This window comes from Triticum dicoccoides, chromosome 3A, assembly GCF_002162155.2.
Source record: "Triticum dicoccoides isolate Atlit2015 ecotype Zavitan chromosome 3A, WEW_v2.0, whole genome shotgun sequence".
NCBI lineage: Eukaryota > Viridiplantae > Streptophyta > Magnoliopsida > Poales > Poaceae > Triticum > Triticum dicoccoides.
In genome coordinates this window covers 128687953-128702622 of record NC_041384.1, presented here as the reverse complement: position 1 = coordinate 128702622, position 14670 = coordinate 128687953, and the positions used below count along the sequence as shown (strand labels likewise).

At 46.6% G+C, this 14670-nt stretch overlaps 1 protein-coding gene across 1 annotated transcript; it reads right to left on the bottom strand.

The window, feature by feature from the left end:
- Window positions 1–11569: 11569 nt before the first annotated feature.
- Window positions 11570–14037, bottom strand: LOC119267555 (GDSL esterase/lipase At5g45910-like). The gene is made up of 5 exons (XM_037548959.1): window positions 13713–14037; window positions 13397–13612; window positions 13154–13302; window positions 12478–12754; window positions 11570–12015 (listed from the first exon to the last, which is right to left on the bottom strand). The coding sequence occupies exons 1-5, from the start codon at window positions 13951–13953 to the stop codon at window positions 11768–11770; spliced, it is 1131 nt and encodes a 376-aa protein (XP_037404856.1). The 5' UTR covers window positions 13954–14037; the 3' UTR covers window positions 11570–11767.
- Window positions 14038–14670: the final 633 nt, after the last annotated feature.

Below are 14670 nucleotides of genomic sequence, written 5' to 3'. Positions count from 1 at the left end.
AAAACATACCTTGTGCCTTGTCAAGACGCTTGTTGATCAGCGTGATGTCGTCATCCGCCTCATCAATCTTTCGCTGTAGATATGCAACCTCCGCGGATCATGCAGTTGCAGGGGAAGTAATAGCTTGTGTTCAAGTAGTCATATTATTTCCTGGATAAATATTTTTGATCCTCTGATTGCTTCCCTTGGGAGCCTATCAGAGTCTCAGGGGCTACTATCTATACATAGGAGTATTTTGTGAATAAAACACAATTGAAAGCATTATAGCACAAACCTCGAAACCTCTTAGCAGGCTCGTGAAGGCTTCATTCAATCCGCTTTTCGCGGACAGAACCTTTTTAACCACCGTATCCATCAAGGTACGATGGTCTTCGGAGACGGCCCTTTTCTTACCATAGGGGGAATGAATGCTGGCTTCCCCTTTACTTTTTCCTTCGGGAGAAGGGATTTTCATCTCCCCGGACACGACGTCTAAAATATCTTCGGGGTGGAGGCCCTCTTTGGTCCCCCCACTCCCCGTCTTGTCCTCCTTGGCAAACATCTGGTATGGTGTCGGGGCCAGCATCCTTGTTAATACGGGATCTGCTGAGGCTTCAGGAAGGGGGGCCGAACACCTAATTAGTTCCGCTTTCTTTATCCAGCCCTGAAAGAAGATAGTTTGCTCGGTAACATATCACGATATACTTAACTACGAAGTGTGAAGGAAATATGCCCTCGAGGCAATAATAAAGTTATTATTTATTTCCTTATATCATGATAAATGTTTATTATTCATGCTAGAATTGTATTAACCGGAAACATGATACATGTGTCAATACATAGACAAACAGAGTGTCACTAGTATGCCTCTACTTGACTAGCTCGTTGATCAAAGATGGTTATGTTTCCTAGCCATAGACAAAGAGTTGTCATTTGATTAACGAGATCACATCATTAGGAGAATGATGTGATTGACTTGACCCATTCCATTAGCTTGGCACTTGATCTTTTAGTTTGTTTTTATTGCTTTCTTCATGACTTATGCATGTTCCTATGACTATGAGATTATGCAACTCCCATTTACCGGAGGAACACTTTGTGTGCTACCAAACGTCACAACGTAACTGGGTGATATAAAGGTGCTCTACAAGTGTCTCCAGAGGTACTTGTTGGGTTGGCGTATTTCGAGATTAGGATTTGTCACTCCGATTGTCGAAGAGGTATCTCTGGGCCCACTCGGTAATACACATCACTTAAGCCTTGCAAGCATTGTAACTAATGAGTTAGTTGTGGGATGATGTGTTATGGAACGAGTAAATAGACTTGCCGGTAACGAGATTGAACTAGGTATTGAGATACCGACGATCGAATCTCGGGCAAGTAACATACCGATGACAAAAGGAACAACGTATGTTGTTATGCGGTTTGACCGATAAAGATCTTCGTAGAATATGTAGGAGCCAATATGAGCATACAAGTTCCGCTATTGGTTATTGACCGGAGATGTGTCTCGGTCATGTCTACATAGTTCTCGAACCCGCAGGGTCCGCACGCTTAAAGTTCGATGATGGTTATATTATGAGTTTATGTGTTTTGATGTACCGAAGGAAGTTCGGAGTCCCAGATGTGATCACGGACATGACGGAGAGTCTTGAAATGGTCGAGACATAAAGATTGATATATTGGAAGCCTATATTTGGATATCGGGAATGTTCCGGGTGAAATCGGGATTTTACCGGAGTACCGGGGGTTACCAGAACCCCCCCCCCCCCCGGGAGGGTTTAATGGGCCAAGATGGGCCTTAGTGGAGAAGAGGAGGGGTGACCAGGGCACGCCGCACGCCGCCTCTCCCTCTAGTCCGAATTGGACAAGGAGGGGGGCGGCGCCCCCCTTCCTTCCTCTCTCCCTCCTCCTTCCCCCTTCTCCAACTCCAACTAGGAAAGGAGGGAGTCCTACTCCCGGTGGGAGTAGGACTCCTCCCTGGCGCGCCTCCTCCTGGCTGGCCGCCTCTCCCCCCTTGCTCCTTCATATACGGGGGCAGGGGGGCACCTCTAGAGACAACAATTGATCTCTTAGATCTCTTAGCCGTGTGCGGTGCCCCCCTCCACCATAGTCCACCTCGATAATATCATAGCGGTGCTTAGGCGAAGCCCTGCGTCGGTAGAACATCATCATCGTCACCACGCCGTCGTGCTGATGGAACTCTCCCTCAAAGCTCAGCTGGATCGGAGTTCGAGGGACGTCATCGAGCTGAACGTGTGCTGAACTCGGAGGTGTCGTACGTATGATACTTGATCGGTCGGATCGTGAAGACGTATGACTACATCAACCGCGTTGTGCAAACGCTTTCACTTTCGGACTACAAGGGTATGTGTACAACACTCTCCCCTCTCGTTGCTATGCATCACCATGATCCTATGTGTGCGTAGGAATTTTTTTGAAATTACTATGTTCCCCAACAGTGGTATGAGAGCCAGGTTTTATGCGTAGATGTTATATGCACGAGTATAACACAAGTGAGTTGTGGGCAATACAAGTCATACTGCTTACCAGCATGTCATACTTTGGTTTGGCGGTATTGTTGGATGAAGCGGCCCGGACCGACATTACGCGTACGCTTACGCGAGACTGGTTCTACCGACATGCTTTGCACACAGGTGGCTGGCGGGTGTCAGTTTCTCCAACTTTAGTTGAACCGAGTGTGGCTACGCACAGTCCTTGAGAAGGTTAAAACAACCTAACTTGACGAACTATCGTTGTGGTTTTGATGCATAGGTAAGAACGGTTCTTGCTCAGCCCGTAGCAGCCACGTAAAACTTGCAACAACAAAGTAGATGACGTCTAACTTGTTTTTGCAGGGCATGTTGTGATGTGATATGGTCAAAGCATGATGCTATATTTTATTGTATGAGATGATCATGTTTTTGTAACCGAGTTATCGGCAACTGGTAGGAGCCATATGGTTGTCGCTTTATTATATGCAATGCAATCGCCCTGTAATGCTTTACTTTATCACTAAGCGGTAGCGATAGTCGTAGAAGCATACATTGGCAAGACGACAACGATGCTACGATGGAGATCAAAGTGCCGCGCCAGTGACAATGGTGATCATGACGGTGCTTCGGAGATGAAGATCACAAGCACAAGATGATGATGGCCATATCATATCACTTATATTGATTGCATGTGATGTTTATCTTGTATGCATCTTATCTTGCTTTGATTGACGGTAGCATTATAAGATGATCTCTCACTAAATTATCAAGGTATAAGTGTTCTCCCTGAGTATGCACCGTTGCGAAAGTTCTTCGTGCTGAGACACCACGTGATGATCGGGTGTGATAGGCTCTACGTTCAAATACAATGGGTGCAAAACAGTTGCACACGCGGAATACTCACGTTAAACTTGACGAGCCTAGCATATGTAGATATGGCCTCGGAACACTGAGACCGAAAGGTCGAGCGTGAATCATATAGTAGATATGATCAACATAGTGATGTTCACCATTGAAACTACTCCATCTCACGTGATGATCGGACATGGTTTGGTTGATTTGGATCACGTGATCACTTAGAGGATTAGAGATATGTCTATCTAAGTGGGAGTTCTTAAGTAATATGATTAATTGAATTTAAATTTATCATGAACTTAGTACCTGATAGTATTTTGCTTGTCTATGTTGATTGTAGATAGATGGCCCGTGTTGTTGTTTTGTTAAATTTTAATACGTTCCTTGAGAAAGCAAAGTTGAAAGATGATGGTAGCAATTACACGGACTGGGTCTGTAACTTGAGGATTATCCTCATTGCAGCACAGAAGAATTACGTCCTGGAAGAACCGCTGGGTGCCAGGCCTGCTGCAGATGCTGCTGATAACATTAAGAACGACTGGCAGAGTAAAGCTGATGACTACTCGATAGTTCAGTGTGCCATGCTTTACGGCTTAGAACCGGGACCTCAACGACGTTTTGAAGGTCATGGAGCATATGAGATGTTCCAGGAGTTGAAGTTAATATTTCAAGCAAATGCCCGGATTGAGAGATATGAAGTCTCCAATAAGTTCTATAGCTGCAAGATGGAGGAGAATAGTTCTGTCAGTGAACATATACTCAAAATGTCTGGGTATCATAATCACTTGACTCAACTAGGAGTTAATCTTCCTGTTGATAGTGTCATTGACAGAGTTCTTTAATCACTGCCACCAAGCTACAAAAGCTTCGTGATGAACTATAATATGCAAGGGATGACTAAGACAATTCCCGAGCTCTTCACGATGCTAAACGCTGTGGAGGTAGAAATCAAAAAGGAGTATCAAGTGTTGATGGTCAACAAGACCACTAGTTTCAAGAAAAAGGGTAAAGGGAAGAAGAAGGGGAACTTCAAGAAGAACGACAAACAAGTTGATGCTCAAGAGAAGAAACCCAAGTCTGGACCTAAGCCTAAAACTGAGTGCTTCTACTGCAAACAGACTGGTCACTGGAAGCGGAACTGCCCCAAGTATTTGGCGGATAAGAAGGATGGCAAGGTGAACCAAGGTATATGTGATATACATGTTATTGATGTGTACCTTACTAATGCTCGCAGTAGCACCTGGGTATTTGATACTAGTTCTGTTGCTAATATTTGCAACTCAAAACAGGGACTATGGATTAAGCGAAGATTGGCTAAGGACGAGGTGACGATGCGCGTGGGAAATGGTTCCAAAGTCGATGTGATCGCGGTCGGCATGCTACCTCTACATCTACCTTCGGGATTAGTTTTAGACCTGAATAATTGTTATTTGGTGCCAGCGTTGAGCATAAACATTATATCTGGATCTAGTTTGATGTGTGAAGGTTATTCATTTAAATCAGAGAATAATGATTGTTCTATTTATATGAGTAATATCTTTTATGGTCATGCACCCTTGAAGAGTGGTCTATTCTTATTGAATCTCGATAGTAGTGATACACATATTCATAATATTGAAGCCAAAAGATGCAGAGTTGATAATGATAGTGCAACATATTTGTGGCACTGCCATTTAGGTCATATTGGTGTAAAGCGCATGAAGAAACTCCATACTGATGGACTTTTGGAACCACTTGATTATGAATCACTTGGTACTTGCGAACCGTGCCTCATGGGCAAGATGACTAAAACGCCGTTCTCCGGAACTATGGAGCGAGCAACAGATTTGTTGAAAATCATACATACAGATGCATGTGGTCCGATGAATGTTGAGGCTCGCGGAGGGTATCGTTATTTTCTCACCTTCACAGGTGATTTAAGCAGATATGGGTATATCTACTTAATGAAACATAAGTCTGAAACAATTGGAAAGTTCAAAGAATTTCAGAGTGAAGTTGAAAATCATCGTAACAAGAAAATAAAGTTTCTACGATCTGATCATGGAGGAGAATATTTGAGTTACGAGTTTGGTCTTCATTTGAAACAATGCGGAATAGTTTCGCAACTCACGCCACCCGGAACACCACAGCGTAATGGTGTGTCCGAACATCATAATCGTACTTTACTAGATATGGTGCGATCTATGATGTCTCTTACTGATTTACCGCTATCATTTTGGGTTTACGCTTTAGAGACGGTTGCATTCACGTTAAATAGGGCACCATCGAAATCCGTTGAGACGATGCCTTATGAACTGTGGTTTGGCAAGAAACCAAAGTTGTCATTTCTTAAAGTTTGGGGTTGCGATGCTTATGTGAAAAAACTTCAACCTGATAAGCTCGAACCCAAATCGGAGAAATGTGTCTTCATAGGATACCCAAAGGAAATTGTTGGGTACACCTTCTATCACAAATCTGAAGGCAAAACTTTTGTTGCTAAATTTGGATCCTTCCTAGAGAAGGAGTTTCTCTTGAAAGAAGTGAGTGGGAGGAAAGTAGAACTTGATGAGGTAACTGTACCTGCTACCTTATTGGAAAGTAGTTCCTCACAAAAACCAGTTCCTGTGACACCTACACCAATTAGTGAGGAAGTTAATGATGATGATCATGAAACTTCAGATCAAGTTGCTACTGAACCTCGTAGATCAACCAGAGTGGTATGGTAATCCTGTTCTAGAGGTTATGTTGCTAGATCATGACAAACCTACGAACTATGAAGAAGCGATGGTGAGCCCAGATTCCGCAAAATGGCTTGAGGCCATGAAATCTGAGATGGGATCCATGTATGAGAACAAACTGTGGACTTTGGTTGACTTGCCCGATGATCGGCAAGCCATTGAAAATAAATGGATCTTCAAGAAGAAGACTGACGCTGACGGTAATGTTACTGTTTATAAAGCTTGACTGTTGCAAAAGGTTTTCGACAAGTTCAAGGGATTGACTACGATGAGACTTTCTCACCCGTAGCGATGCTTAAGTCTTTCCGAATCATGTTAGCAATTTCTGCATTTTATGATTATGAAATTTGGCAAATGGATGTCAAAACTGCATTCCTGAATGGATTTCTGGAAGAAGAATTATATATGATGCAACCGGAAGGTTTTGTCGATCCAAAGGGAGCTAACAAAGTGTGCAAGCTCCAGCGATCCATTTATGGACTGGTACAAGCCTCTCGGAGTTGGAATAAACGTTTTGATAGTGTGATCAAAGCATATGGTTTTATACAGACTTTTGGAGAAGCCTGTATTTACAAGAAAGTGATTGGGAGCTCTGTAGCATTTCTGATATTATATGTGGATGACATATTGCTGAGTGGAAATGATATAGAATTTCTGGATAGCATAAAGGGACACTTGAATAAGAGTTTTTCAATGAAGGACCTCGGTGAAGCTGCTTATATATTGGGCATCAAGATCTATAGAGATAGATCAAGACGCTTAATTGGACTTTCGCAAAGCACATACCTTGACAAAGTTTTGAAGAAGTTCAAAATGGATCAAGCAAAGAAAGGGTTCTTGCCTGTGTTACAAGGTGTGAAGTTGAGTAAGACTCAATGCCCAACCACTGCAGAAGATAGAGAGAAGATGAAAGATGTTCCCTATGCTTCAGCCATAGGCTCTATCATGTATGCAATGCTGTGTACCAGACCTGATGTGTGCCTTTCTATAAGTTTAGTAGGGAGGTACCAAAGTAATCCAGGAGTGGATCACTGCACAGCGGTCAAGAACATCCTGAAATACCTGAAAAGTACTAAGGATATGTTTCTCATTTATGGAGATGACAAAGAGCTAGTCGTAAATGGTTACGTCGATGCAAGATTTGACATTGATCCAGACGATTATAAATCGCAAATCAGATACATGTTTACATTGAGCGGTGGAGCTGTCAGTTGGTGCAGTTCTAAACAAAGCGTTGTGGCGGGATCTACGTGTGAAGCGGAGTACATAGCTGCTTCGGAAGCAGCAAATGAAGGAGTCTGGATGAAGGACTTCATATCCGATCTAGGTGTCATACCTAGTGCATCGGGTCCAATGAAAATCTTTTGTGACAATACTGGTGCAATTGCCTTGGCAAAGAAATCTAGATTTCACAATTGCCTCAAAAAAAAAAGAAATCTAGATTTCACAAGAGAACCAAGCACATCAAGAGACGCTTCAACTCCATCCGGGATCAAGTCCAGGTGGGAGACATAGAGATTTGCAAGATACATACAGATCTGAATGTTGCAGACCCGTTGACTAAGCCTCTTCCACGAGCAAAACATGATCAACACCAAGGCTCCATGGGTGTTAGAATCATTACTGTGTAATCTAGATTATTGACTCTAGTGCAAGTGGGAGACTGAAGGAAATATGCCCTAGAGGCAATAATAAAGTTATTATTTATTTCCTTATATCATGATAAATGTTTATTATTCATGCTAGAATTGTATTAACCGGAAACATGATACATGTGTGAATACATAGACAAACAGAGTGTCACTAGTATGCCTCTACTTGACTAGCTCGTTGATCAAAGATGGTTATGTTTCCTAGCCATAGACAAAGAGTTTTCATTTGATTAACGAGATCACATCATTAGGAGAATGATGTGATTGACTTGACCCATTCCATTAGCTTAGCACTTGATTGTTTAGTTTGTTGCTATTGCTTTCTTCATGACTTATACATGTTCCTATGACTATGAGATTATGCAACTCCCGTTTACCGGAGGAACACTTTGTGTGCTACCAAACGTCACAACGCAACTGGGTGATTATAAAGGTGCTCTACAGGTGTCTCCGAAGGTACTTGTTGGGTTGGCGTATTTCGAGATTAGGATTTGTCACTCCGATTGTCGGAGAGGTATCTCTGGGCCCACTCGGTAATACACATCACTTAAGCCTTGCAAGCATTGTAACTAATGAGTTAGTTGCGGGATGATGTGTTACAGAACGAGTAAAGAGACTTGCCGGTAACGAGATTGAACTAAGTATTGAGATACCGACGATCAAATCTCGGGCAAGTAACATACCGATGACAAAAGGAACAACATATGTTGTTATGCGGTTTGACCGATAAAGATCTTCGTAGAATATGTAGGAGCCAATATTAGCATCCAGGTTCCGCTGTTGGTTATTGACCGGAGACATGTCTCGGTCATGTCTACATAGTTCTCGAACCCGTAGGGTCCGCACGCTTAAAGTTCGATGACGGTTATATTATGAGTTTATGTGTTTTGATGTACCGAAGGAATTTCGGAGTCCCGGATGTGATCGCGGACATGACGAGGAGTCTCGTAATGGTCGAGACATAAATATTGATATATTGGAAGCCTATATTTGGATATCGGAAATGTTTCGGGTGAAATTAGGATTTTACCGGAGTACCGGGGGTTACCGGAACCCCCCGGGGCTTTAATGGGACAAGATGGGCCTTAGTGGAGAAGAGGAGGGGCGGCCAGGGCAGGCCACGCGCCCCCTCTCCCTCTAGTCCGAATTGGACAAGGAGGGGGGCGGCGCCCCCCTTTCCTTCCTCTCTCCCTCCTCCTTCCCCCTTCTCCTACTCCAACTAGGAAAGGAGGGAGTCCTACTCCCGGTGGGAGTAGGACTCCTCCCTGGCGCGCCTCCTCCTGGCTGGCCGCCTCTCCCCCCTTGCTCCTTTATATACGGGGGCAGGGGGCACCTCTAGAGACAACAATTGATCTCTTGGATCTCTTATCCGTGTGCGGTGCCCCCCTCCACCATAGTCCACCTCGATAATATCGTTACGGTGCTTAGGCGAAGCCCTGCGTCGATAGAACATCATCGTCGTCACCACGCCGTCGTGCTGATGGAACTCTCCCTCAAAGCTTGGCTGGATCGGAGTTCGAGGGATGTCATCGAGCTGAACGTGTGCTGAACTCAGAGGTGTCGTACGTTCGGTACTTGATCGGTCGGATCGTGAAGACGTACAACTAAATCAACCGCGTTGTGCAAACACTTCCGCTTTCGTTCTACGATGGTACGTGGACAACACTCTCCCCTCTCGTTGCTATGCATCACCATGATCATGTGTGTGCGTAGGAATTTTTTTTGAAATTACGATGCTCCCCATCAAAGTTTTCGAAAGAGAAGTGCTTACCGGGGTGTCCGGACGGTTGCAGTCAAGGCCGACGTCTTCGGAGGTGTCCGACCAATGTTTTCGTTTCCCAAAAAGCATCTTCCACATCCCTTTGTGCGTAGCGCCGAAGAAGTGTTGGAGGCTTCATGGCCCTTCTGGATTAAACTCCCACATGTGGAAAGGCCTACGCTGGCATGGCAGGATTCGGCGGATCAACATTACTTGAATCACGTTGACATGATCGATGTCCCTCTCGAGGAGGGTTTGGATGCGGCTCTGTAGAGTCCGCACTTCATCAACTGATCCCCAGTCCAGCCCCTTATTGACCCAGGATGCAAGCTGTAACGGAGGGCCGGAACGGAACGCAGGTGTAGGTGCCCACTTGGTGCTACGGGGTTTCGTAATGTAAAACCACTCTCGCTGCCATTGATTGGAAGCTTCGGTGAAGGAGCCTTTTGGCCAGGAAGTGTTGGTAAGCTGGCTTACTACAGCACCGCCACACTCCACTTGTTCCCCGTCGACTACCTTTGGCTTCACACAAAAGGTCTTGAGCCATAAGCCGAAGTGTGGGGGGATTCAGAGGAAGGCCTCGCATGTGACAATAAACGCCGAGACGTGAAGGGAAGAATCCGGAGCTAGATCGTGAAAATCTAGTCCGTAATAAAACATTAGCCCCCGGACAAAGGGGTGGAGAGCGAAACCTAGCCCTCGGAGGAAGTGAGAGATAAATACAACCCTCTCGCCAGATCTGGGGGTCGGAATAACTTGTCCTTAAGCAGGGAGCTTGTGGTGGATCTCCGTGGTCAGGTATCTGGCTGCCCGAAGCTTTGCAATATCCTCCTCTGTGACGGAGGAAGCCACCCATCAACCCTGAGGGCTGGGTCCGGACATGATGGGGAGGCTTGAGGCAACGAAGTCGAACCTCGGGTGCTAGAAACTCGAGGCTGGGAAGGTTAAGGAGAGGCTTGGCGTAAAAGGATGGCCCTTGGTTCCTTTATAAAGGCCGCGGGTACTGAACGCCTTCTCCTAAGACTAAAAGCCTTCCTATTCCCAAGGAATCTTTCCAGTGGAACGGTTAGGTTACCCAAGCTCGTATTAATAAGGATCCCGCAATAAGGGGGACACGATCTCTGCTCCGACAGAACGTGCCAATAAGGGCCACGCCTCAGAACGTGGAACAAGAAATGGTTCGAAATAACAACCGGACAGACGTGATGTCATCTTGTAAAAAGTTGTCAGCAGATGGGACTCGTGAAATATTATACTCCCTGTAATCGTGTGTACTATTTGTGTTGCAGATCCGGACACCTTCATTTTATCCAAAGACCATCTTGGAGTATTCGGAAAATGGAACCCACCTTGCAATGTCAAAGATAATCTGCGCGCCGGACACATCGTCATTGAAGTCTGGTTTAGGGGCTACTCAGGGAGTCCTGGACTAAGGGGTCCTCGGGCGTCCGACCTATTGGACATGGGCCGGACTGGTGGGCCGTGAAGATACGAAGACCGAAGATTCTACCCGTGTCCGGATGGGACTCTCCTTGGCATGGAAGGCAAGCTTGGCGACCAAATATGAATACTCCTTTCTCTGTAACCGACCTTGTGTAAACCCTAGGTCCCTCCTGTGTCTATATAAACCGGAGGGCTAGGTCAGTAGATACATCTTCATAATTATAGCCAGGTTAGACTTAGGGTTTAGTCATTACGATCTCGTGGTAGATCAACTCTTGTAATACTCATATTCATCAAGATCAATCAAGCAGGAAGTAGGGTATTACCTCCATAGAGAGGGCCCGAACCTGGGTAAACATTGTGTCCCTCGTCTCCTGTTACCATCGATCCTAGACGCATAGTTCGAGACCCTCTACCCGAGATCCGCCGGTTTTGACACCGACAATGACCACGGTGATCACTTTGGCGGCGGTGACAACCGTGTCTAATGCCAGCCCTATTGCGGCCCTGGGCATCTTATCTGGGAGTGCGGTTACAACCATGCCTTTCGGCCTCAACACTCCAAGATGGCGGGACTTGCTGCTGCTTCTCCCCCGTCCATCCTTGGCAATCCCGCCTGGTTCGCGGACACGGGGACCACCGACCACATCATCCCTGACCAGGATCGTCTCATTGTAAGGGAGAAATATCCAAGGAGGGACCGCATCCATATGGCTGACGGATCAAGTTTGCACATAGCTCATCATGTTCATGCAATACTTGCCACACCTTCCTACACCCTTATTTTATGATTTTGTTTTCTGAAACTTCTAATCAGGACTACCAAGATGCGTATGTCCCGATCCATGAGATATGATGTGATCGCTTCTACTCCGTAAGTTCTAATGTTGCCTTTGCCTCTAGGATGGGCGGGTCGGCGAAGGGCCCGTAGAGCCATCCCTTGGCGATGTGGCCGTAGGCTGCCTCCGTGAGGTGGACGCCATCCCAGTTCCAGTGGTTTGATGGGTCGTCGCAGGCGTAAGCGCCTGGCTCGCCGCACTTGGACGTCAGGTTGAAGTTGTACACCCCCACGCCCGGCGCGCCGCAGCATGTCCTCGGAGTCTGCTTCAGGAACCCTGAAAAAACAAAAGTTGAAATTAGGGTATGAAGTTGTCGGGCTCAAAGACAAACTGGGCTCTAGGCCTGAACTCTCAATTGACCATGGTGAACTAAGCCCATCAAGGGGGTCTATGCTTCTATGGGCCTTCAGTGCTTCCTGGTCAACTATTGGCCATCATGCTTTTCCGGGAAAAAAAATATGTGGTCTGTCATCATGTAGAAAATGTAGCGATGATGTAGATAAGTTCACAAAATATTTCATGCGGTCATTGAATTGTTCTTTGCTTCCAACCTTGATAGCGAGTTGGCACAATTTCTACTTTGTTTCTTGCATTTAGATGGAGGAACATTTCAACGAAAGTTAGCGACATCATCAAGAACGACTTTGCTAAATCATGCATGACCATTCCTAATGCCGAACAGTAACAAGAAACAGCACAACATAGACTAAATGAGCTGCGTGCATTCCAAAAACTCACCCCACTTCTCGGCGCGCAGGACGAACTGCGTGACGGCGGTGTAGTAGTCGGCGTACATGATGCGCACGCCGGGGTGCTTCTTCCGGAGCTCGGCGATCTTGCGCTGCAGCAGGGCGTTGTGCACCCAGGACAGCGTGTTAAGGTCCTTGATGCAGCCGCTGCGCGGGCCGTACATCTCCGGCCGCTGCTTGAGGAAGATGGACAGGTACACGGGGAAGCAGCCGATCGGCAGCACGCCCGGCACCACCAGCTCCACCGCCCCCTCCGCGATCAGCTTCTGCACCCAAGCAAACACGCCGGACGGACACAGTAGGGTGATTGAGATTAGTGCGCACATGTACATGCATGGAAACGAGATGGGTAAGACCTCTCCCAATGCAAAGGTGCTTAGATGAGGTGCTAAGTATATTAAATGCCTTAGCAACTCAAGTCCACAATGCAAAGGTGCTAAGCTTTTGGGTGCTAAGCTTCGTACATTTAATTTGTTGTACACTCAGAATTGTGCTTCCACCTAGGTGTACGTGCTTAGCACCGTTTCTTTCTGGGGTCACCATACTACTCTTTCTCTTCTTAACTAGCATGCCACATCATATTTTTTGCTTAGTTGGCAATCTTAGCACCTGTACAAAGTGGAGCATTGGGAGGGGCCTAAAGTAGACCTGAGAGAGACGAGCACCTCGATTCCCTTGCCGATGGAGTCGACGATGTGCGGCACGAACGTGTGCACCTTCTGCACCGGGAGGAACGCGCCGAGCGCCGCCGCGTAATCGTTCCCGCCAAACTCGCCGACGATGAACAGCGACCGCCTGAACAGGTCCCTGCACTCTGAATTCCGATCGAAGTGCAAAGCAAATCAGTACGATGTAGCGAGCCGCACACGGTGCCACGGTGTGTCAACAGCATAAAATATATGGTGAACCTTTTGGGGAGTTGCAGATGGATGGCTTCATGTCTTGAAACCACTTGAGCTGGGTGTGCAGGGAGCCGGAGTTCCAGACCGTGTGCCTCATGCCACGCGCCTCAAAGAAGCTCGTGTCCAGCGACGTGCCGCCGGTGATCGCGAAGTTGGCACCACGGTGGAACGACGCGTTGTGCGCCTTGGACGGCGGTAGCAGTGGCAGGCCCAGCTCCTGCGCTGCACATTGCCACAGCCAGGGAAAGATCATCAGGAACACACGTGCACGTACAATAGGTCGATCGGTTTAATCCGATCAAAGTTGGAAAGACGAGGATACCGATGAAGTCGACGACGAGGCGGCCGTCGGAGACGCGCCCCGTCGGGTACCCGAAGTACGTCATGCCATACGGCAGGCGCGCCGTGGCGAGGTAATCCGGGATGCCATCCGCGACGAGGTTGCCGGCGTCGGCGAGGGAGTCGCCAAAGTTGAAGATAGCGGCGTACTTCTGCGCAGCCGCGGGCAGCGGCCAGAGCCCGGCGACTATGAGCGCGAAGCCAACTAGGTACTCACGCCTCATGATGAATTGATGATACGCTCGTGAGTGCGCCCAAGGTCGTCGTCTCTGCCTGTGGGTATCGTGTTTGCAACGGGGTGGTTTCGTGTACGTTGAGATCTGTTATAGTATGTTGCACCATGGTCTGTGATGGAGAGTGCCGACCTGTTCTACGCACCTTGCTTGCTTGACTACCGCGGCGTGATTTCAAAATGATTCGTGGAAGTGGTCTTAGGATGAACTTCCTGGATTAACTAGTAGTCTAAGAGTAGGTGTTATTGTGCGACTTATAGCATTTTGATTGCTCTTTCTGAGTAGGAATGCAAAAAAGATAAGAAGGAAAATTCCTTTACTCTTCCTATATGTTTCATCCCTTTGAATCAATAGATATATAGTATCATGGAAGGAAAAATGAATTCCTATTTCCATATTTTCCTCCACCTTTAATATGAATCATAGATGCCCTTAGTTTTGGGTTACCTTTTTTTTTTTTGCCTTTTTTAGTAGAGTGCAATGGTCTTGGGTTCTTTGCTTTCTATAATATAATATATAAATGAGGACCACATTTGTCTAACATTAGGTTTGTGGTTCGGTTCTTAGGATCTTGGTGTGACCATAACAGAAATGGCCCGGATGTGTTGAGCGGCCTTTTGGCTCGGCTCACGGCCCGCTATGGATCGGCCTGAACGGTCCAGGCGTTGTAAAAGAAAAACGGCCGGTCCGGGTTGTCAAATTAGGCCC

What these genes read in the sequence shown, in the direction of transcription:
- LOC119267555 (XM_037548959.1), bottom strand. Translation starts at nt 13,953, where the DNA reads ATGAGGCGTGAGTACCTAGTTGGCTTCGCGCTCATAGTCGCCGGGCTC. An exon ending in CCATCGGCAAGGGAATCGAG is followed by an intron (nt 12,755 to 13,153) that starts GTGCTCGTCTCT and finishes GCTTGGGTGCAG; the next exon opens with AAGCTGATCGCGGAGGGGGC. An exon ending in CCTGCGCGCCGAGAAGTGGG is followed by an intron (nt 12,016 to 12,477) that starts GTGAGTTTTTGG and finishes TTGTTTTTTCAG; the next exon opens with GGTTCCTGAAGCAGACTCCG.